The 23,229-nt window shown below is 43.1% G+C and overlaps 1 protein-coding gene across 11 annotated transcripts in view; it reads right to left on the reverse strand.

Annotated features, from left to right (window-relative positions):
• ALK (ALK receptor tyrosine kinase) overlaps window positions 1-23,229 on the reverse strand; it is a 731,445-nt gene that overhangs the window by 6,425 nt on the left and 701,791 nt on the right. For all 11 annotated transcript variants that reach the window (XM_061624970.1, XM_061624969.1, XM_061624972.1 and 8 more), the window contains 8 exons: window positions 22,162-22,252; window positions 21,531-21,595; window positions 20,498-20,627; window positions 11,294-11,391; window positions 8,714-8,806; window positions 3,587-3,688; window positions 2,726-2,860; window positions 1,073-1,163 (listed from right to left, as the gene is read on the reverse strand). In XM_061624970.1, coding sequence (XP_061480954.1) covers window positions 1,073-1,163; window positions 2,726-2,860; window positions 3,587-3,688; window positions 8,714-8,806; window positions 11,294-11,391; window positions 20,498-20,627; window positions 21,531-21,595; window positions 22,162-22,252 — 805 coding nt within the window. The remainder of the gene's footprint in view (window positions 1-1,072; window positions 1,164-2,725; window positions 2,861-3,586; window positions 3,689-8,713; window positions 8,807-11,293; window positions 11,392-20,497; window positions 20,628-21,530; window positions 21,596-22,161; window positions 22,253-23,229) is intronic.

Raw genomic sequence — 23,229 nt, forward strand, 5'->3', positions numbered from 1 at the left:
AGGGAGCGCACCAGGGGTCAGTTTCATTGGATACCTGCTGAGCTCACAACCATGCTGACTCCTATTGGCTCTTCCTTCCTGTCTAATATTATAAACAGCAACCAGAGCGAGGAGATAGGACAGCCTCCTCCCCTTGCCCTGCACTCTCCTGTGTGATTGTGTAGACTGGGCCCGGAAGAAGGGGGCAAGTGAATGGGCACTGTTGACAGTGGCAAAGAGGAGAGGCTTTTCTAGGCTGTTCCACCACCTTGGTCATGAGTGCCACATTAGACCTGCTGACACGTGGGTTTCCTATTTCTTCCCTCATAGTGGGGGAAACGTAGGAGGGAGATCAAGAGAATGGGCAGAGTTAAATGCCTTCTTTCCCACCCCCCAGTTAGAGGGATCCTTGCAGTTCACATGTGTTCTCCTCTGTAAATGGTAGAGCTTGACTGGTGCTTGTCTGCTCACAACAGTGTCTATGGTGGAGCAAGTTGCAGAGGGGAAGAAGACGGGGGCTACTGCATCCCCTGAGCCTCCTGAACTATTCCTGCTCATCTCTTCAATCTTTCAGGTGCAACTTGGCACACAGAGTGAAGGAGGGCATATTGCATAATAGGATTGAGAACAGGGGCCTCTTGGGTGTCTCAGGGCCCCCATGCATTGTGCTGGCTCTTCTTCCCATCTCCCAACACACAGCCCATGTCACTACTAGGGATGGATGGACCCATAAAAATATGGTCCCTCTCAGTGCTGCACATACTATTTCAATGCCAATTTTAAGTGGTGCATTCTTGGTGGGTATTTCACTTTTGATCCATAACTACCAAATGTGACTTGCAATTCAGTTGCAACCACTTTTTCAGATGGTTGGGGGAAAGGGTTAGGCAGGAGCTCTTCCTCCAGCAAATGTGTGCATCTCTCCTGAGGAGACCTTACCAACACTGAGGGCCTTGGGGCCTCAGGCACAGACTTTATCACCATACTGTGTTCTAGCTGGCTCAGCTCACACATTGCTTCTTTTGCATGTTCCCCTTCTGGCATTCCTCAAAAGAGACAGCATAAAATGATGACACCGAATAGGTACAGATACCTGAGTGCAGTATTCAATCCTCTCCAGTATTATGGCAAAGTTTGGCCTGTCTTCAGGCTGGTGTTGCCAGCACTGAGTCATTATCCGATATCTACAATAGAAGTAGAAGACCAAATGATGAATAGCAGGAAAGGGGAGCAGGTTAGGAAGTTGCTTTTCACAGAATCAATTTATCTAGTAGCTCAGTATCGTTGACACTGACTGGCAATGGCTCTCCAGGGTTTCAAGCAGGAGTCCTTCCCAATCCCAGATAAAGAAGGTGGGAAATGAACCTGGAACCCTTTCCATGCAAAGCATGCACTCTACCACTGAGCTACAACCCTTCCCAAAGGAGGAATTAGGTAAGCATCTGGTTTGTCACAGGAGAACGGGCGAGAACAAAACTATTTTTAAAAATATATCTCTAATGTCTCCAGTCACAAATTCACTCAGATCTGGATTTAGGCTCATCTAACCCTATTCCCTTCCATATTTTGGTAAAATGAAGAATCTATGGAGTAGGTCCCACTTGTTTTTGAGTAAATGAGCATAGGATTGCATAGGATTACAACCTGCAAATCATATGCCATAAAATTTTATAGAACTAACATTTCACAATTAATCATGATGTAAGTGTGTTTATTGTATAATTTTTTAAAAAATCTGAAAGCTATTATGAGTTGATTTCTCAACAGTGTTTTACCCCAGTATCAAATAAAAAGTAATATTGTGGAGGTTAATCCCCAAGCTCATAGTTGCATTTCTCATGGTGTCCATGGAACTAATGCAGCTGAAGTTTGGCTGAACTTGGTTCAAATCAATTACACTAAAAATGGGCTAAAACCCAGGTATTTAAGCTGGAGTAGGTTATATATCAGCTCGTTACCCAAATCTCCATCTACATGAGGAGGAACACTGTGGAGAAACAAGATGATTAATTTCCTGGAAGCATCGGGGCATATATCATTATGTGAATTCAATTTACTTAGAGGCTCTTAGGCTACTTGCAAGAGAAAAAAAGGCAAAGACTCTTGAATTATTGCAAGAGGATGAGGACTTTGAACATTTTATTTATTTCATTGAATTTATGTCCTGCTCTTCCTCCTGAGGGGCCCAGGGCATCAGGAGGAAGCACCCGCCAAAATGGTTGTGACTGCAAAGCTAAAATGGCTGACCAATGCAGCTAATGACACCATTCATCCTACAGATTAACAGTGAACTCATTATCTATGAGCCAATCTTTATGTACCCGAAAAGGCATCATCCATGGACAAGAGGGATATATCAGAAAGTTCAGAGGAATCTTAAGGTTTGTAGAAGTCCCTCCCCCAAATAACTTTAGAAAAATAACCTGGGGAGGGGGGAAGCCCCCTGAAACAGCCAGCTGAGAAGCATGTTCAGTGGACATGGAATGCTGGTGGTTTGTTACACGGTATGGGATGAAAAACCCAGTGTGTATGTGGGGGAGATGGAATGGCATAGTCTGGAAAATGACTTGGCTGGCTAGAACCCTAAACTGGAATATGCTGCACTGCAGCACTTTGTTGTAGGTTCCATTTGTTCTAGCAGTTGTTTTCCTATTGCCTTCTATTTCATCAATCTTTCTAGAGCACAGAGACTTCAGAACATGATGAGTTGCACTTATGGAGTAAGTGGATCTTAAAGGTTTCATACACAGGTCCAGGGCAGTTTTTGGGTGGATCCATCCTTCCTCCACTTGTTACGAACTCCAAGACCTCCTGGTTACTTTTGCTGGGATAGGGCATATATCCAAGAGAGAATATTTCCCACAGCAACACTCCAAATGACCTGGAAGCAAAAGAGGAAGAAATACAGTCATGGATAGATGTGCTGTACACTATGCAATGGTACTTGGATTTGGGCCGGTACATGGAAAAGCCTGTTCTGCTGTGTACCCAGTTGTGCTGCTTTGTTTTATTGGGCTGATTTCAACGTAGCCAAGTAAGTTGTTCTGTCAGCGTCAGGATTTCTGCTTGTGTAACAGAACTTTTCCACCTCTCCTCCCCCCATGTGTCCCCTGGGTTCTCCCAATCCTCTGGAGCAGATCTGGGAAAGGTGCGGAGTGCATGGAGAGGGGAGGAGGGGGAAGTCCTGTTGAGCCAGTGGTAATCTTTGTGCTGTGATGGGATGAGTTAGCTGAATACTGCCTATTGCCTGTGGAGCCCTTTTGCAGCATTGAAGGGGCTGTGCTGTATCTTCTTCCCACCCTGTATCAGAAGTTTGATGTCACATGAGAAGACACCATAACACGATTCCTGTCCAACTAGAGGAGCTCCAATTCCTGGGAAGGACAATGCTGACAGTGGAAGAAGTAATGATATGGATTCTTCCCCTATGGCTTCTGATATTACTTAGTACTACAGGAAAGAGCCACACTGCTAAATATAACTTTGGAAGGCTCCTTGTGTCTTTCAAAAGGAACATAAGTTGCTCCAGGATAAACATGGCTGCTACATTTAACCATTTGGCAGCAGGTTGCTTGTAAAATGGATGGAACATGCTGAGCAAGCCTACCAGGTATCTGTTTTAGATGTGAATATCCCTTCCATGAAGGCCTCAGGTGGCATCCACTTGACTGGCAGCATTGCACACCCTCCTTTCCTATAGTAACTGGCTCTGTTGAGGAAGGAAAAATTAAGAAGAGCAAATATTGGCTTATTATCTAAGTGGTTCAAGCTCTGATGGGGAGATGACATCAGCAGTAGTTATAGATTTATGTATGCGCAGCATGGCAGAATGGTACTAAAATATAATTCCCATTTCTCTGTGGTATTAGACTGCACAGTCTGAGTAGCCAACTAATGAGAACACAGCTTGGAAAACTTACTTTTTTGAACTACAACTCCCATCAGCCCAATCCAGTGGCCATGCTGGCTGAGGCTGATGGGAGCTGTAGTTTAAAAAAGTAACTTTTCCAAGCTCTGAATGAGAATAAGATTGTGATATGGGTACAGTGGTCAAGTCCAGCAGTGGAGCACAGCTGTTTCTGGCAGGTCCAGGAACATGTGAAGTATACCTGTACCATATGGACACCTGTATTTGTTCCTCATAGGGCAAATAGCAGCTTTGGTGGGATTTGGGGGAAATGGTGTGGGGAAGGAGGAAGTCTTGGAACTACCAAGAGGGCCCCCTTATCACCTTAATATTTAACATCTTACATATTATGTAGGGAAAGAGGTGGTCTTTCAGATATTTGGTGCCTGTTTAGGCTTTAAACGCTAATGTGAGCACCTTGAATTGGGTCCAGAGATGAATTGGCAACCAATGCAGCTGTTTTAGAACAGGGATTATGTGTGTTGTAACTGGAGCCCCACCCAGTAACCTGGCTGCTGCACTTTGGACCAGTTAAAGTTTCCAAGTTGTCTTCAAGGGCAGCCCCATGTAATACACATTACAATAATCCCATCTGGAAGTTGCCAGAGCATGGAGTACTGTAGCCAAATCTTCTCTGTCCAAAAGGGGGTTGTAGCTGATGAACAATCCAGAGCTGGAAACGGGTACTCTTAGTTCCTGAGGCTACCTGAGCCTCCAATGACAATATTGGCTCCAGGAATGCTCCCAAACTATGGACCTGCTCCTTCCAGGGGAGTGCAGCCCCATTCAGAACAGGTGGCCTCTTCACCCCCTGAAATGAAGACCTCTGAACAAGTAACATCTCTGTCAGAATTCAGCCTCAGTTTCTTGGCCCATATCTAGCTCATCATCACTTTCAAGCACCAGTCTAGCATTTCCACTGCCTCTCCTGATAATAAAACAAATGTGGTGCTTGGAGTCTACTACCGACCACCCAATCAAGGAGAAGATGAGAATGTAACTTTTGAAAAGCAAATTGCCAATGTGTCAAGGAGGCATGATGTATTACTAATTAGGGACTTCAATTATCCCGATATCTGTTGGGAGACAAACTCTGCCAAACATGGCCCCTCCAAGAAATTTCTGACTTGTGTTGGAGATAATGTTCTCCTAAAGAAAGTGGAGGAAGCAACCAGAGGATCAGCTATCCTGGACTTGATTCTAACCAATAGAGATGAGTTGGTGGATGAAGTGGCTGTTACGGGAACTCTGGGGGAAAGTGACCACACCATACTTGAATTCTTGATTTTAACAGAAGCGAAAGCTGAGAGTAGCCATACACACACCCTGGACTTCAGGAAAGCTGATTTTAATAAACTCAGAACAATTGTAAGTACGGTTCCATGGCAAGCCACCCTAATGAGAAAAGGAGTCCAAGATGGGTGGGAGTTTCTAAAAAAGGAAATTCTAAAAGCGCAATGGCAAGCAATTCCAACAAGGAAAAAAGGGGGAAAACAGCAGAAGAAGCCAATGTGGCTTCACAAAAAGCTTAGAGATGACCTGAAAACAAAAAAGGACACATACAGGAAGTGGAAAGAAGGCCAGGCCACAAAGGAGGAGTACAGACAGGTAGCCCAGAATTGCATGGATGCCGTCAGGAAGGCTAAAGCTGAGAATGAGCTGAGGTTAGCGAGAGATGCTAAAAGCAACAAAAAAGCTTTCTTCAGGTATGTACATAGTAAAAGACAGAGAAAAGAAATGGTGGCACAGCTACTCAAGGAGGATGGCAAAATGATAACAGATGACAAAGAAAAGGCAGAAGTGCTCAGTTCCTACTTTGGCTTCTCTCAAAAAAGGGTCTGTGACCTGGGAAACATGAAGTAGAAGGGGCAGGATTGGAGCTTGAGATTGATAGACAAACGATCAAGGAATATGTAATCACTTTGAACGAGTTCAAATCGGCAGGGCCTGATAAACTGTATCCTAGAGTATTGAAGGAACTGGCTGAAGAACTTTCAGAACCGCTGTCTATTATCTTTGCAAAATCATGGAGGACTGGTGAAGTGCTGGATGACTGGAGGAGAGCTAATGTTGTCCCTATGTTCAAAAAGGGCAAAAAGGAAGAACCGGGGAACTACAAACCAGTGAGCCTAACATCAATCCCTGGAAAAACTCTGGAGCAGATTATAAAGCAGTCAATCTGTAAGCAGCTTGAAAACAATGCAGTGATTACTAGGAGCCAACATGGATTTATGAAGAACAAATCCTGCCAAACTAATCTTATCTCATTTTTTGATCGAGTAACCTCCCTTGTAGACTGTGGGAATGCTGTGGACATAATATATCTCAACTTCAGCAAAGCTTTTGACAAAGTGCCCCATGATATTCTGATTAGCAAGCTAGCTAAATGTGGGCTGGATGGAACAACTATCAGGTGGATCCACAGTTGGCTCCAGAAATGTACTCAAAGAGTGCTTATCAATGGTTCCTTCTCAAACTGGGCAGAAGTAATGAGTGGGGCACCACAGGGCTCGGTCCTGGGCCCAGTGCTCTTCAAAATTTTTATAAACAACTTGGATGAGGAGGTACAAAGCATACTTAAGAAATTTGCAGATGATACAAAATTGGGGGGCACAGCTAATACCGTGGAAGACAGAAACAAAATTCAAAGGGACCTCGATAGGCTGGAGCATTGGGCTGAAAACAACAGAATGAAATTCAACAGGGATAAGTGCAAAGTTCTACACTTAGGAAAAAGAAATCAAATTCACAGTTATAAGATGGGAGATACTTGGCTCAGCAGTATGACATGCGAGAAGGATCTTGGAATTGTCGTTGATCACAAGCTGAATATGAGCCAACAGTGCGATGTGGCTGCAAAAAAGGCAAATGCTATATTAGGCTGCATTAACAGAAGTATAGTTTCCAAATCATGTAAAATATTAGTTCCTCTCTATTCAGCACTGGTTAGCCCTCATCTTGAGTACTGTGTCAAGTTCTGGTCTCTGCATTGCAAGAGGTATGCAGACAAACTTGAACAGGTTCAGAGGAGGGCAAAAAGGATGATCAGGGGACTGGAAACAAACCCCTATGAGGAGAGACTGAAAGAACTGGGCATGTTTAGTGTGGAGAAGAGAAGAGAAGACTGAGGGGAGATATGATAGCTCTCTTCAAGTATATGAAAGGTTGCCACACAGAGGAGGGCCGGGATCTCTTCTCGATTGTCCCAGAGTGCAGGACATGGCATAATGGGCTCAAGTTGCAGGGAGCCAGATTTCGACTGGACATCAGGAAAAACTTCCTAACTGTTAGAGCCATACGACAATGGAACCAATTACCTAGAGAAGTAATGGGCTCTCCGACACTGGCGGCATTCAAGAGGCAGCTGGACAGCCATCTGTCAGCAATGCTTTGATTTGGATTCCTGCATTGAACAGGGGGTTGGACTTGATGGCCTTATAGGCCCCTTCCAACTCTTCTATTCTATGTTTTAGCTAGAACAGAAAGAGCATGTCATCTGCATACTGATGATACCTCACTCTAATTAATAGCTTTTAAATAGCATGAGGGACAAGATGGAACCCTGCTGGATGCACAGGGCAGCTCTCATGCAGCCAAACAGTACTTCCTTGAAATGGCCCTGGAGATATGAGCAGGACCACTGAAGCACAGTGTCCCCAATCCCCACCTCCCTGAGCCATTCCAGAAGAATACTGTGGCCAATGGTATTGAAAACCGCTAAGAGGTCAAGGAGAATGAGCAGAGTCACACTCCCCCATATCTCTCCTGACAAATGCCATGACCAGGGTAATCAAGGTAGTTTTGGTGCCATGGCTGGGATGGAAGCCGGACTGAAATGGATCTGGATAACCAGTTGCCTCCAAACATGCTGGGCCGTCATCTACCCTCTCAAGCACCTTGTCCCCAAAGGGGATATTAATAAGACAACTGACAGTCCACACAAATTCCCAGTTGTGATGTCTCTTCTAGACATGGCAGATGACACGAGTGTTAAATGTACACTAACGTGACCATGTAGGCTGATCCTCATTGTTCTGCTTTCCCCTTCCTGCCCCGTTTGCTTTTTAAAAAAGTAATCAGAGCAGTTCAGTCCTTAGGTCACCCTTCTGCTACGGAGAATAATGTTCCTAAACAGTAACGGTCAATACCTATGTGTGTTGCTGGTAAGTGAAAGTCCAAACTATTAATTCTCTTTTAAAATTGATAGCTGAATGGCAGTATATTTCATCATGTGATGAAGTAATTCTCCATTCTGACATTAGAGAGCACTGTGGGGACAGCAGTGGTGCTTTTTGAATGAGATGTAAGCAAAAGCCCTGATACACACAATCATTAAAGTCTTCCTGGCACTTTCTATAACTACAGAATCATTAATCCCAAGCATCCTGGATAAATTCCAGGTTGGTTAATTACATTCCCCTGACCCTTCCCTCCTCTTTTAGATGCTGTAAACTAAAGAGATTTACTAATGACACTGACCCAGAGACTGAAAGTGACAGGGTCAATGCCAAGGAGGATACAGCTGAGATTCAGGAAAGGACCGTGCCATTCAGACTGGGGAAATGTGAAGAAAAGAGAGGGTGGCTGGGACTGCAATAACAACAGAATACAAAATGATGACCCCTGAGAGTAAGTCGAGAAAGTTGGGATTAGTTCACAGCCTCAAAGTAAATGTTAATACTGCAAGGTAGGAGGATTTGGAAACATTACAAATCCCCTGACTAGAGCAAAAATTTAACAGCCTACAAAGAAGTTAACCCAAATAAATCCTGATTCAAGTAGCAGCCTGCCACTCAACAATGCTAACAATAAGCTGTGTTTTCTTACCTGTATATGTCCCGGGCCATCCCAAAATCTCCAATTTTAGCTATTCTCCCTGGGCCTTTACATGTAAGGAGGCAATTTCGAGCAGCAATGTCTCTAAGAAAGAAAAAGAGAAAAAAACTGGTTCTTTAAATAAAAATTGAAAGACACAAATTAAGCTATGCCCTTGGAACAGCAACTGCTCAATGCATTGGAAAACTAAGGACACAACTAATTGCCTATTGCCTATTTTCATTTGTTGTTGTTGTTTTAGAAAGTTAGTACTCAGCAGCACAAGATTTAAAACTCCACAAATCACCCCAACTGATAAATGTGAGAGCGAGTGAGAACTGAGAACTCTTAAGAAAGCCTTTTTTGGCTTGTAAAAATGACTCTACCATGAAGGATTCTGGGAAACCATCTTGTGTGAGTCTGAAGGGTAAAATCTGAGCTGCAAGCCAGTCTGTGCGAGAAAGGCTATCTTTCTACAAGCTTCTTCAGTTAATTGGCAGTGTGAGATCATTTCTTGCACCTATGTTACCTCTGATAAGAAAGTCTTGTCAAGGCCATGTCTGTTTTGCTAATTGGATCACATGCTTGAGTTGTGAGACTCTCTCAGAGGTCATAGGGCTAGAAAGTTCTGTTCAAGTTGCCCCTCTGATTTGGTCAGGGCCCATCTCAGGTCCAGAAGATTCTATTCATTTTGCTCCTTGATTGGTCCCATATACCTAGGTCCAGAATGTTCTGTCATTTGCATTTTCTGATTAGTGTTAGTATCTGCCTCGCTGTTGCTATGCTGATCCTATAAATGTACTTTGAAATCCTTTGTTCATTGCCCTGTGTTCTGACTCATTGAGTTCTTAAAGGGGTAGGCTATCCTGGAACTCTGTTTGAGTTAGGAGAAGTAAGATTTGTTATTTTGTCCTGTGGTAATTTCTCAATTGTCTTTTTGATATTTGATTTGACCCTAACCTTTTTGGATGAACTGGGTTACAGGATTTTGATGCTGGTTTTTTAATGTAGTTTTGTATTTTGATGCATTTACATAATTTATTTCTGCACTTTTAATATTATTAATAAAGCTGCCTCATATTCATCTAGATGTGTTCTTTCAGATACTCAGGTTTCAGTCCAGCAGCCTGGCTCCTTGCAGCTACAAGGCTACTGAGTAATCTTTTTGGCTTAAGGCTCCAGGAGCAGAGACTGAGGCTATTCAGCTCTTGCTCTATTGGAAGCTCAGGCTTGTTGGAGGCTTGTGTTATTTTCTCCTTGGAGAGGTGGTGGCAGTGATCTACTTGGCAGGGTTGGTCCTGGTTCTTTTTACCAGCTGTGGTCAGTTGGCATCTTGAGGGTGCATCACAAGGGCTGTGGTCTTACGGTGACCTTGACCTGGACTTAATGGTCTTAAGTGTTGTGGGGGAGTTTTAGATGGCACTAGGCATTGCTTCTTTTGTGAAGCACGCAGCTAATGCTTCTCTCTTCTCTCTCGTATCACCATTACAATTACAGGCTTACAACTGCTGTATATATGTGTGTGGGGTGGTGGTGGTGGATTGAGTGGAGGCTAATCCAACTTCGGCCACCATCAGTCTACAAGCACAGGCCTCCACCTTCTGTCTGCCAGCAGTGTCCCTGCCAGCAGAGCCCAGAATGGGCATTCCAGGGTTCTGAAGCTGGTGCAGGGATCAGGCCCAATCTGTCTGCCCTCCACCTTCTGCCACCATGAGTGCCCGCGCTGTGGGTGCAGTGGTAGCTCCACCACTCTGCAGAGCCTTGGCAGCGATAGTGACAAGTTTGGATTGTAGTCTTACTTGGGAATCAGCATGATTTTGTATGGAGAAAAGGGCAACACATTTTTTCAAGTAAAAATTAATGAGTGCCTGTAACCATGCACCTGCCTGCCTGCTTGCCTGCCTCCTGACTGTAAAATGTTTTTGAAAAGGAAGAAAAGATGCTATGGTGACTAGCGTCAGCCCTGGTGGATGCTAGCATGTCCATGCTGGCCTAGGTGCTGATGCTGGGCCTGTTTGATGCTGCCTCCATCAACTGCCGTTCTCTGTGTGGATATTTGGGGGACTCCTGGGCTTTGACCCCAAGGTCCAGCCTTAGCTGCACTGCTGTCCCCAGGAGCTGAAGTGGAGGGAATGGCTTTGACCCTTCTTACCTGGCAACTGGCTCAAAAACAAAATGCAGATGCATGAAAAGCCTGCCTCAGCCAGGTTATTTCCCTCCCTCCCTCCGGGTGACTGGCAACTCTAGGAACAGTGAGATGTTCTGCTGTGAGTATATATTTTACAGGGCTATCATTATTCAAATGATTCTTGCAGCGCCTTATATGAAAACATTCCTGGAAGTAAATGGTTACTTCTGATACCCATTTCAAAAACTTGGTATGCTGCAGTGAAAATCTAATGCCTAATTTGCTCCTTGAACTTTCTTATTTTTATTTTTTATGTTTTGAGGCACTGAGCCTTTAGGAGGCAGTAGTGCACAACAATCCTTGTCAATGCAATGCTTGTATTCTTTAGTTAGTCCTTTGCAAGTGAAGTCTCTCGCAGGGCATTGGGAAGTGGTCCCACAACAACAAAGGATTCTGCTACTTACCTGTGAATGAAATGATTTTCTTCCAAATACTGACAGCCACAAGCAATGTCACGAGCCACATGTAGCAAGTCCAGCATGCTGAGAGAGGAGGGATGACTCTAAAGATATAATGCAAAATATGAAACTTCAAAGTAAGCCTTCAGAAACATGACAGTTTTAAGCAGGGAGACAAAAACTGAGTGACTACAATATCTCCTGGAACTGGGTGTGTTTCCTAACTTTGTTGAAATCTCAGTTTACATTTATTTTAAAGGAGCATGTTTTAGCTCACTTTATTGCAAACACTGCACATAATTGAAAAGGCATGGACATGCTTTCAGTGCTTGGAAGGTGTGTTTTCAGCCGCCTTAACACCTCCACAGACCATCTCTTTGTGTTCTAGGGATCCCATTAAATCTTTCCTCTACCAACAATGTGATTTTTCTAGTTGGACAATGAGATATCCCCCATAGGATGTCCATTTTATAGTGGTGTTGAACCTACCTGGCAAGGCATGTGCTGCCTCGGCTAGGTTTCTCAACCTCTGAATCAATGCAGGGTACAGGTGAAGGAAGTCATTTCTGGAAAATGGTGAACTGGAAAATTCCTGTGCAAGTTAGGGTAATTTGCATCAGAAAATTTTCAGTTTGCATTGGAATATTTTCCCCATGCCTTAGATCAGCCTTTCCCAACTAGTGGGCCACCAGATGTTGTTGGACCACAACTCCCATCAGCCTCAGCCAGCATTGCCAATGGTCGGGAAAGATGGGAATTGTGGTCCAACAACATCTGGTGGCCCACTAGTTGGGAAAGGCTGCCTTAGAGTGTGATCTAATTTAGTATATATTTAGCAAACAAAGCTAAAAACATTGAAACTGCTAAGCTTGTCTAATATTGCATTTGCAAATGACATTGATTCATTACTAATTGTTTCATGAAATGGCAAAGGTTCTACTGAAAAATAAAGTATTGGAAACATTTCCGCCCACATCACTGGCTATAGGTCAGAAGAAGCTAACCTTTTTTGGCTCAAGGGCCACATTAATCCTTTTCAACATTACAGAGGCCGCAAGCCAGTGGTGGGTGTGGCCACTTTATACTTCTGCATGTGCATGTACACACACACACACCCAGGCCCCCTCCTCAACACATCTAGGCAGATCATCTGAGAAAAGGGTACTTTCACCCCCTTCTCTGCTCATGAAAAAAAGATTGACCTGATCACTGGGGAGGAGCCAATTTGCATTTGCATCAGGGCACTGGACTCTACCTACCCAGTGTTATGTCTACTTTAATTTATTTTTTTGCAGCCACTACTAAAATGGTTGGGGGCTGGAGGCTGGATCAGGCCCCTGAATTGGGGGCTAACCACCCCTGTAATAGGTGAACATTTCAGCAGGGTATCTTCAACTTCTGGATTTTGCCTTCTTTCAGTTTGAACAGGTAGCATAACTTGATTGTTTCACTCTGCACTGCCATATTTTTCAACACTTAAACCTATTCTTCCTCTCTTTCTTTAACTTACTATTAAAACTTAGAATCTGTTTTAACTGTTTTTATATTGTATTTCTAAATTACTGTAACCCACCCCAGGACCTCATGGTGAAGGGTGGGTAAGAAATCTATTTATTATCATCATCATCATCATCAACAACAACAAATGGAATTAAAAGAAAAAAGATTTTAAAAAAAGATTTCTGCCAATCCTCTCAACAATTTTACATCAAGTCCAGATTTGCCTTGCTTATGAGGGAGGATACTATTTTAAAGCAGCAGATTCTGGCAATGAGAAAGGGCACAGTTCAGTTCTTACAGAGCATTCTCCAAACCACATGTAAGAAGATATGGTAGGTATGCAAATGCTGGTGCTACACTGGAATTGACAATGTGTCCGTGCTGTAGCCCTCGGGTCCTGATTATGGGCTTCCCAGAGGCATCTGGTTGGCCACTGTGAGAACGGGATGCTGGAGTAGGTGAAGGGATGCCAGTGAATTCTGATGAAAATGGAACAGGCTGTGAAAATGCCTGCAGTTTGCATGGTTGTCTGTGGTCAGGAATGGAAATCAGTCAAGCAAACATGGTTTGTATTCGTTCACATAGAGGTACTTGTTTTTGAGTCCACAAACAATGCATACTTAATGTCTTTCTTTTATACTATTTTGGTGTTTACATTGAAATGAATGTCACGCAAGTTTCATAAAGAGTTACATAAATTACATAATGAATGTTAAATAGCAGACAGAGGGATGAAGAATGTAGTATTTGGTGGAAACGGTGCTGCAGCGGAACAGAAACTGCACTAATTGTGATGAATACAGGTCAGAACAGAAAGAGCTGCCTTCTTCTAGATGGGTGTTTGGCCTGATCCAGTAGGGCTTTTCTTATGTTCTAAATTGGCAAGAGGGAGATTTGAATAGCATATCGTCTTCTAATATGCATTTGTGTCCCGAAGAGAGAGACTGCACTGATTACGGCATGAATCAGATGACGGATCTCCAAGAACCTAATCCAAAACTATTGCTGCACCAGAAGCATATTGCATAATGCTCTGTAAGAAGTCAGAAAGCTTTGTGTCAAATGCCAGCTTTCCTTTGCATAGAGTGCTGGGCAGGGAAACTCTATAGCTCAAAGTGGTAGGAATCCCTAGCTTCATCCAACTATCTATACCCCAAAATTGCAAATATTTGGACAGATTTGGCACAATGTTTCTGCCATAGGTCCCCTTTTTTGTTGCTCTTCCTTCTTGACCTACTCTTTGAGAAGGTAAGAATGGAAAGAACAGCATCAATTGACTGGTGTAAATCTTTATGTTGAAAGTTTGTGAATCTCTGGGCAACCTTGGTGTAAAAGACCCAGGTAATAGCATTAGGATTGCCCTCACCAGTATTGTCGGCTAGGCTACTCCTAAGCTTTAGGTAAAACTCTTTTCTTAGTTTAAGGGGAAAAAAAACAACCTCTGTTGCCTTTTGTCTCTGCTAAAGTAGAGAGACTTTCTCTGCCAAGGGCAATTTAACAGGGTAATTTGTGAGACATGAAGCATTTGGGCCCATTTTGTACAGAGATTCAGAGCATTGGAGTAGCCTTGAAAAGCTGAGGAAATTCACTTTACAGCTCCTTGCTGCTCTTGTTCCCCAGATGAAGGGATGAGGCAGCCAGCTGGAAATTGTGTGGTTGTGGCTCAGAGGGAGAGATGGGCTGGATGCATTAAAGCAACATATCCTCTTGTTAGGTCAAACCTTCTGAAAGGTGACCGCAAAACAAACTGACTCCATTGTTCAGCATAATCACTGCTTTGAGCAACAAGCTGCAGGACACAAAGGAGGGAAATTACTGCTTATCTTCCCAAAACCTCTCCTGATTGCTTTTCTACGTGCAGAACCTTAAACAGAGAAGTTTTTTTTTAACTCCTTAGGAGTTGGTTATGTTCAGAGCATTTGCACATTTCAATTCCAAGGATTTGGATATCTTTGTGTCTCTGCCTCTATCAGTCTCATGTCCTTATTTAACAAATAATGACTTCCCAACATAGAATTTTCTGAAATAAGGTGAAAATGGACATAGAAGAGATGAAAGAAATCATATTTAGTATGTTGATTCAGATTGCTAGGGCAAGTTTAACCAGTAAAGGATGTCTCTCTTATCTGTATTCCACGTGAGTCTGTATTCATATTAAAACCCATATGGGTGAACATTTTTCCTGCCAAAGCTTAGAGGCCTCATTTATTTTTCTAAAGATCCTGTCAAGTGTTTGTTTTTTACCTAGCTTCCTCTATGGTTGCTTGCATTTTTATATTATATTCAGCAGGAACTGTTGTTGTCTGACTCATCCTATCATATGTAATTTTTTTTAAAAAAAGTGGCTCTTTGGGAGACTTGTTTCTCTCTGGTTTGTCTTAAGAGAGCTAATACTGTGTTATGAGCTACAACTAGTGGCAACTAGTCATATAATGGTGAATGCTATGTTCTGTCACTAGGTGACACTTTTTGGTGTCATGTCTTTAGCTGTAAGGACTTGTGCTGGACTGTGTCGTGAGCTGCAACAACCAACAAAAAGCACTTTGTGCTGCTATATATAGGGAGCATGCACATTTAAAAAGAAAATCTACAGGTCTGCTTCTCAATCTAAGTAACCATCCATAGTAAGACAGTCACATACATTGACTGTGTAAATTGATTTTGAATATTTCCAGAGGAGTATCTATGTTAGTCTGTTTCAGGAAAAACAACAAAGATTTGTTTTTCCTGCATTGGCAGGGGATTGGACTAGTTGACCTTTCAGCCCATTTCCAACTATGATTATATGGCCCTGTTGCATGTAAATTTAAACCATGGTTTATCACTACACGGATGAGCCTCCATGAGCCCAAGCAAAATGTTGGGCTGACATGTTCCTACCTCCCACTCTTGTCCCCGAAGGAGGATTTCTGCTGAGTTTAGGTTTTCTTTCAAAGGCTCTTGGTTAACACTACATATGAACCAGGAATCCTGGTTTACAACAAACAATGGTTGCTAAACAAGACAACTTCAAACCATGTGTTGTGTAAACAAAGCCTAATTTGGATGTAACACTAAGCAGAGTTTCACAAAACCAAATCTGACAGAAGTGGTCCTCCTGGCCATGTGAGGGGAGGGGAGGGAGAGCTTGCAAGCCCTGTGCTTTGCTCAGGCTTATAGAAGCTCATCCCACTAGCTGCTAAATCATACTTTAGTGTTTGGTTATATGTGAATGTGACCATTCTTTAAAGACTAACATTTATTATGTGACAAGCTTTCATGGGCCGGATCTCACTTTGTCAGAAGCATAAAGCATTATCCTCAGTTGTTTAGATTATCAAAGTTCACTTTGAGTCAGAAAGTATACAGGATATTTTCTAGCCAATGCTGGAAACAAGCGTTGAAACTACATCAAATATATCCCTTCAACAACGTAAGTATTCAGAGGAAAAATAAAATGCTGTATACTGTTGGAAGTGAGGCAAGAGCAATTCCTGTTTTGTTCTTTTGTTTATGTTCCAGAAGGGAGATAGAGTTAGGGTCCTCCAGATGGCTAGGCTTGACTACCTTTACCTGTGATGCTCTGACTGACTTCCTTCCATCACAGACTGATATGCTTAGGGAAGCTTATCTGCCTCTCCTCCTTCCGCCCTTTCTTCTTCTCTTCTTCGACTGTCTGAGAGAGAGAAGACACCTTTGTCTCTGCTCTCTCTCCTGAGCCATGAGGGCAATGCCCACATCTGGGCTTTGCGCCTCCAACTTAGTTAGTTAGAACTAGGTGTGCCTTTCCTATCTACTTGTCATGGCCCCGTCATTGGACTCCTCAGATGAGGATGACTCGGGAGTAACAGCAGCAGACCCAGGAGCAGCAGACCCAGAAGGAGACATGGAGGAGCCTCCTGAGAATCCAGCTCCTTCTCCCCCTCAGCTGCAGAGCACCCCAGATACAGCAGAGGCCCTGCAGCCAGACGCAGACAGTGAACAGGATACTCCCCCCTCACCTGCAGAACGTAGACAGCAGAAGGTCAGGCAGAAGAGAGGCAGGCCTGTCCCCTTAAGGCCCAAACGCTGAGGGCTCACACCTGCTGTCAAACCTGCTCCTTATAAGGCACACATTGGCCTCAGCTTGTTGCTGACTGCAACGTCAGGCGTGGCTTCGTGTATTCCTTGTTTCCTTGCAACGTCTCTTGGACTGACCCCTTGGCACTTGACCCTGGACCTCTACTGACCTCGCTTCTGGACTTCTGACTCGGCAAGTAAGCTTCGGACAGGCCTGGCCCTTATCAGGTTCCCTCCTCATAGACCTGGCAGATTTACGACCAGACTGCCGGCTAAGGACTTTCCTTCCCTGCCAACGACCCAGGAATTTCTAGCCCCTACCGGCACTGCTGACTCAGTGCCGAGCTGACACTACTATGTAAAGTAGCTTTTCTTATTTTACTAAGTCTCAAGTCTCAGTGATCCTAATGTTGGGTAAAAGCCTGCCACTGAGGTAAACACACACACTGGCACACATGCATCTCAGACTGTTGATGATCTCTGCTCATTTATACAAATTTGCATAACATATACAGTCTTGATTCCCTATGCAGTGTATTGACTGAATTTGAGGTGGCCAATTTTACTGGTGGCACCAAATTATTCAGGGTGGTAAAAACAAAAAAAGATTGCAAAGTGCTTCAAAAGGATGTTTCCAAGCAAGGTGAATGGGTATTAAAATGTTAAATGTAGTTCAGTGTAAGCAAGTATAAAGTGATGTATGTTGGGGCAAAAGATATACATTTATGGAGGCTGAAGTGGCAGGAACTGACTAGGAAAGAGCTCTTGGGGTTGGGATGGATACAGTAGGGCTCTGCTTTTCAGCGGATGCTTTGTGGCATTCCGCTGATACGGTGACTTTCAATTAGAGTAAGGCCCCCCACATATGGCGCTTGTTCTGCTTTTATGGCATTTTTTGGGTGTCGGGTGCCATTCTATTGAATGAGTTCTGCTTTTCCGCGGGTTTCACTTTTAGGCAGTGGTCTGGAACATAACCCGCCATATGAGTGGGGCCCTACTGTATTTCAGTGAAAAGGTTCATCCAGTATGCCGTAGCTGTGAAAAAGCTGGAATCCATATTAGAGGCCCTTAGGAAAGGGATTGGGTTGTATCCATTTATTTATTATTAAATTTATAACTTATCCTTCCTTGCGGAAGCAGCTCAAAGCCTCAACGAAATGATAAAACACCAAAAACTTCTTTATAACTTCTTAAAAACAAAAACAGGTTTTTTAAAAAAAAAAACTTAAAAATCAATTCCGACACTGATGCAAACTGCGGTAAGGTCTCTACTTAAAAGTCTTGTTGAAAGAGGAAGATCTTCAGTAGGTGGCAAAAAGACAACAGAGACAGTGCCTGTCTAATATTTAAGGTGAGGGAATTTCAAAAGGTAGGTGTCACAACAGTAAAGGTCCACTTCCTGTTTTATGTGGGACAGACCTCCTGATGAGATGGTATCTACAGGAGGCCCACCTGTAGAGTGCAGTGATCAACTGGGTATATCAGAGGTAAGACGGTAAAAAAATCTAGTATGCCTTTATACTAGGGTTAGCAGACCTCTAGCTTTCGGCCAGAGACTCTGGTTTTCAGGGGTGCTCTCCAGCCAAATCACCTCCTGTCCCTGGATCTCCAGTTTTCTAGTGTGGGTTCTGGTCTTCCAGCCACATTGGCAGTGGAGGCCCAGCGCGGAGGGAGGGAGAGAAGGGCTGGCGAGGAGGAAAAGGAGGAAGCACCACCATTTCTGTTTCTTCTTTGGCTTTTCCTTCCTTCCTCTGTTGCCCAAACTCCTCATTACATCACCAGGGGCCGGCCTGACATGATAAATAACTCCAGGGGCATCCTCCTCCTATTTTTTTCCATCGTAAGTGCCCAATGAGGGGCACCAACAAAAGAAGGTGGTGAGTTGGGGGGTAGGAAGGAAAGTGCCTGGGGGAGTGAGTGAGTGGCTAGATGAAAAGTGAGTGGGGTGGGTAGGAAGGTGCCAGGGGGAGTAACATCACTGGAGCCCACTCCGTGACGTCACTGGGGCCTGCCCCTGAAATCTCAGGGTTCGGGATGCTTGTGACCTGGCAACCCTACTGTATACAAATCTATGAAACATCCACACTTGGGATACTATGTTCAGTTCTGGTTGTGGCATCTCAAAAAGAAAATTGTGCAACTGGAAAAAGGGCCAAAAAGGTGACCAAAAAGGCTGGAATAATTACCCTATGAGGCATTTGTGGCATTTTAGTTTGAAAAACGTGAGAGGCAGTTGGATGGGGCATAAAAGAGGTATATAAAATTATGCATGGTGTAGAGAAAGTGGAGAGGGAGAAGTTTCTCTCACAGAATATTAGAACGCAGGGTCATCCAATAAAGCTGAATATTTGGAAATTCAAAGAAGCAAAAGGAAGTACTTCTTCACACAGTACATAGTTAAACTATGGAATTCACTCCCACAAGATGTAGTGATCGCCACTAACTTTAAAGGGGGATTAGAAAATGAATAGTTAACGTTATCAATAGCTGCTAGAAATGATGGCTCTAGTACCTCCAGTATCAGAGGCAGTATACCTCTGAATTCCAGTTGCTGGGGATCACGAGCAGGAGAGAATTATTGCACTCAGGTCCTGCTTGTGGGCTTTCCATGGGCATCTGACCACCCTGGGAACAGGATGCTGGACTAGATAGGTCTCTTCTTATGATCTTAATTTCAGTTCATTTTAAAAATCTTTTATTTAAAGCACGTTGTGTCTTTTCAAAAACAAGATTCCAGCCTACCAAAAGTGTGGTGCTATCACAGCCCATCACATGCTGGGTCTTTTCTGACATGACAGTCGCTATTTAGCAGTGGCTGTAAACTCTCTGCATGACAGGAGAAAAAGCAATTATATGAAGTTATCTTTTTCATGCAGTAGGTGCTGGTCAGTAATGGAAAGCCTCTATAGTAATTTAAAAATTAAAAATGAAGAAACTATGCACAGTGCTATTAGTATTCCTGAACAAACAGTCAGACTTCTTGATGTCCTTTTCAAGCAGCTTCTTTTATTTATTAAACAAAATTTAGATAACACTTAATAAAAGCTCTATGTGGTTTACAAAAGTTCCTTCTTTTAACACCAGATCCTCTCTCAGTTTGTAAGGAGATTGCCACACACTGCCTTCATTCTCAGAAATTATGTGGCAACACTCCAATCCTAAAAATGAATAAATAAATGTTATTTATTCATGATCATGGGATAATCCTATATATCTTGAAAGCTTGCAAATTTTGAAACACCAGGAATGATCTAATCCAGAAGATCATCTGCATTTTTCACCCTTTCTGGAACTGCGATAACTGATAAAACCACTGCAGCTTTACGATACTGATATTTAGAGTGGTGGTGTCGATGGTAGACTCTCATTTAATGCATTTAATACTCTATGATCTAGTAAAACAGAAGGTCATGTCAAAGGTTCTCGGTGCAAGCAAGCTCCATAGTGAAGTGTTGCTTGGACCCTATCAACACAAGACCAACTCAGTGTAAAAGTATTCCTCTTAAATGTTTTAAAGAAAAAAAGAGGGGGAAGGGGAGGCAGAACCACACAAGACACCAAGATTCTTTTAAAGGAACTAAGCGGAGAAAACGAGACTACATTTAACCAAGGAAGACCTACAAGGAGATGAAGGCCTCAGATTCTAATGCTAAGCAGTTGTGTCCCCCTTACCGGCCTAGGCCGTGTCTCCCTCAGGAAAGTTTTCAAGTCTCCTCCAGCCATGAGCTCTAGCAGAATGAAGCGTGGCAGAGCCTGCAAGCTCACCCCAATGCAGCGCACAATATTCTGATGATTGAACTTGCTGAAAGGGAGATTAAGAAACAACTTTTATGTCAAAAGGTACAGACTTGCTTGACAGTTTTGAGATCCTGATGGTTTGGTTATTCGCCTAGTCCATTTGCCAAAGGGTACCTAATCTTAGTGTCTGGTTGCATTAGAATACTGCAAGACTGGGACAAAGTTTGACAAGTGAATTGTTCACACTGGAGAACCACAGAACCCAAGGTCATAAAATAAAAGCAAATGGTGGCAGTCCAGTGATGGCTGCAACCATGTGTGGAGGAAGAGAATCAGATAGGGCTGGAAAAGATTCCTGCCTGGAACCCTGGAAAGCCACAGCCAGTCAGTGTAGACAATACAACATAGATGAACCAATAGCCTTAACTTGGTAAAGGACAGCTTTCTATGTTACCAGCTTCCCTCTCATGCTTCCCTCCATTTTTGGCAAATGTGAAGGGAGGGTAACAATGAGCATACGGTACTATATTTCAGTGACAGCTTCAAGGCTATTGAAGCCACTGAAAATCAACACACTTCGGAAAATGTTATTTCTTATCACAGTATGAGAACTGGTGTCATTTAGTGGCTAGAGAGACATTACAGGAAGACATAGTTTGAATTTTCCCTTTGTCATAAGCTCACTAGATAGTCTTCTTAGATGGGCCTCTCTCACACAGCCTCAGTCCCACCACCTGCAGTTTGGGGATAATAATACTGACCTACCTTACAAAGTTGTTGTATGGATTACAAGATAATGCATTTTAATCACTTTGAACACTCTTAAAGCACTATATAAATGCTAAATATTATTAAAATGGTTTTCCCCTGCATAAAAGCAGGCCAAATTTTTTTCACCCACTGCTTTTAATTCTGTTGGACATGTGTTTGAGGTGGAAAGGGCATTGATCTATTTGAATTAACACACCTGATTATAAGAGCTTCCATGAGGAAATCCAGCTCATCTTGCTCCGAACAAACCTCTGGCAAAGTCTAGACAAGAAAGGAGAAACATGAACAAATTCTTTTTCTCATGGCTGTGCATGAACCCATTACAGACTCCATTCCTCTCACAAGGAAATTTTACAGTTGCTGCCTTTCTTATAGACAGAGGCACTCTATATTTAAGAGGTGTGTAACAGGCAGAAACCTATTTTCCCATCACTCTGTCTCCATGTGACAAAAAGCTTCCGTTGGCACCATCCACAATAATGGCAGCAAACCTAGAGAGGATTAGAATGCAGAAGGGAAAGAGCTGGAAAGCAACTAAAATCATGCCATTTCATGGGCAATCCCTAAGAGGGCTCAGAGATTCTTCATCTAACTGGACCTTTTAAAGGTGTGCCTGGGGATTAAGATTTATGATGTTGCTGAAATAAGTGATAAAGGTTTTTGAAGAGAGTTCTAGATTCTTCAGCTTCCCCAGATTGCCATAATCAGGAGCACACATTCTTTTCCTCCTGGAGAAACAATAATGAACTCAGCCATGCTGCTTGCTTTTGATGAAATATACCATCTAAGCATTACCACTGATATTCTTCATTGATTTTTCAACTTACTTTTACAGCCACTTGCAAGGGACTGGGGTCGCTGGGGATCCCAAGCACCTGGCCTTCGTACACCTCCCCAAAGGCTCCGTGACCCAAACCCCTGGACACACCAGAAAAGGAAAGAAGGTTTTAATGTACCATTTGTATCTCATAATGTCTATTTCATACAAAAAAGAGAGAAGTTACCTCTATGCAAAGCCCTTGAAAACAAATGTCCCTTTTGGGAATACTAAGTGCTGCATTAAGTGTAAGTATCTGTTCTGCAGACACCCTGGCATTTTGTACGTTACTCACTCCTGCTTCCCTATTTATGACATGTTACAAACTGGCACATGGGACACAGTTAATGTAATGTTACTGTTGGTGGACGCTATGTTAGAGAAATTCTCCAAATTAGCATTTATGCACAAATTTGAAGTGTTGGGGCAAACTCCACCGCAGAACTAAATCGTATCTTATATGCTCCATCAGTTTTCATTGTAAATTAATGGTTTTTGACTTCTGAAAAAAATATTTGTTTTTATTCATAGCATAATGATGTAGTATACATTATGCTTAGTTACGCTTCCAAACTACATCTCTGACCATTAGCGACTATGGCAATAAATCACCTATACTTGGCCAACTCTTTAGATATGCAAAGGCCCAACAAAAGAGAATGTGCCAGACTATCTACGTAAACAAAAGAAATTGGTTCAGTGTTTTTAGCCAATGGGTGGTCAGAGTTCCACCAACTTGGAGGGCTCTAAAAGAGGATTAGACAAATTCATGGAGGATAATGGTATCAAGGGCTACTAGCCACAATGGCTATGCTCTGCTTCCACAGTTGGAGGCAGTATGGTAATGAATACCAGTTGGTGGAAACTGCAGGGGTTGTTCTTGTGCTCAGACAGTGCTCTTGTGCTCAGGTCCTGCTTGCCGGCTTCCCATTGGCATCTAGTTGGCCACTGTGAGAACTGGACTAGATGGGCCACTGTCCTGATCCAGGAGGCTCATCTTATGTTCTGATCGATATGTGAGTTCTTTGGATACCAGGCTAAAGCAATCCTTGGTGTCCTAAAGAGATGTTCTCTCCTC

This window comes from Rhineura floridana, chromosome 4 (assembly GCF_030035675.1).
Source record: "Rhineura floridana isolate rRhiFlo1 chromosome 4, rRhiFlo1.hap2, whole genome shotgun sequence".
Lineage (NCBI taxonomy): Eukaryota > Metazoa > Chordata > Lepidosauria > Squamata > Rhineuridae > Rhineura > Rhineura floridana.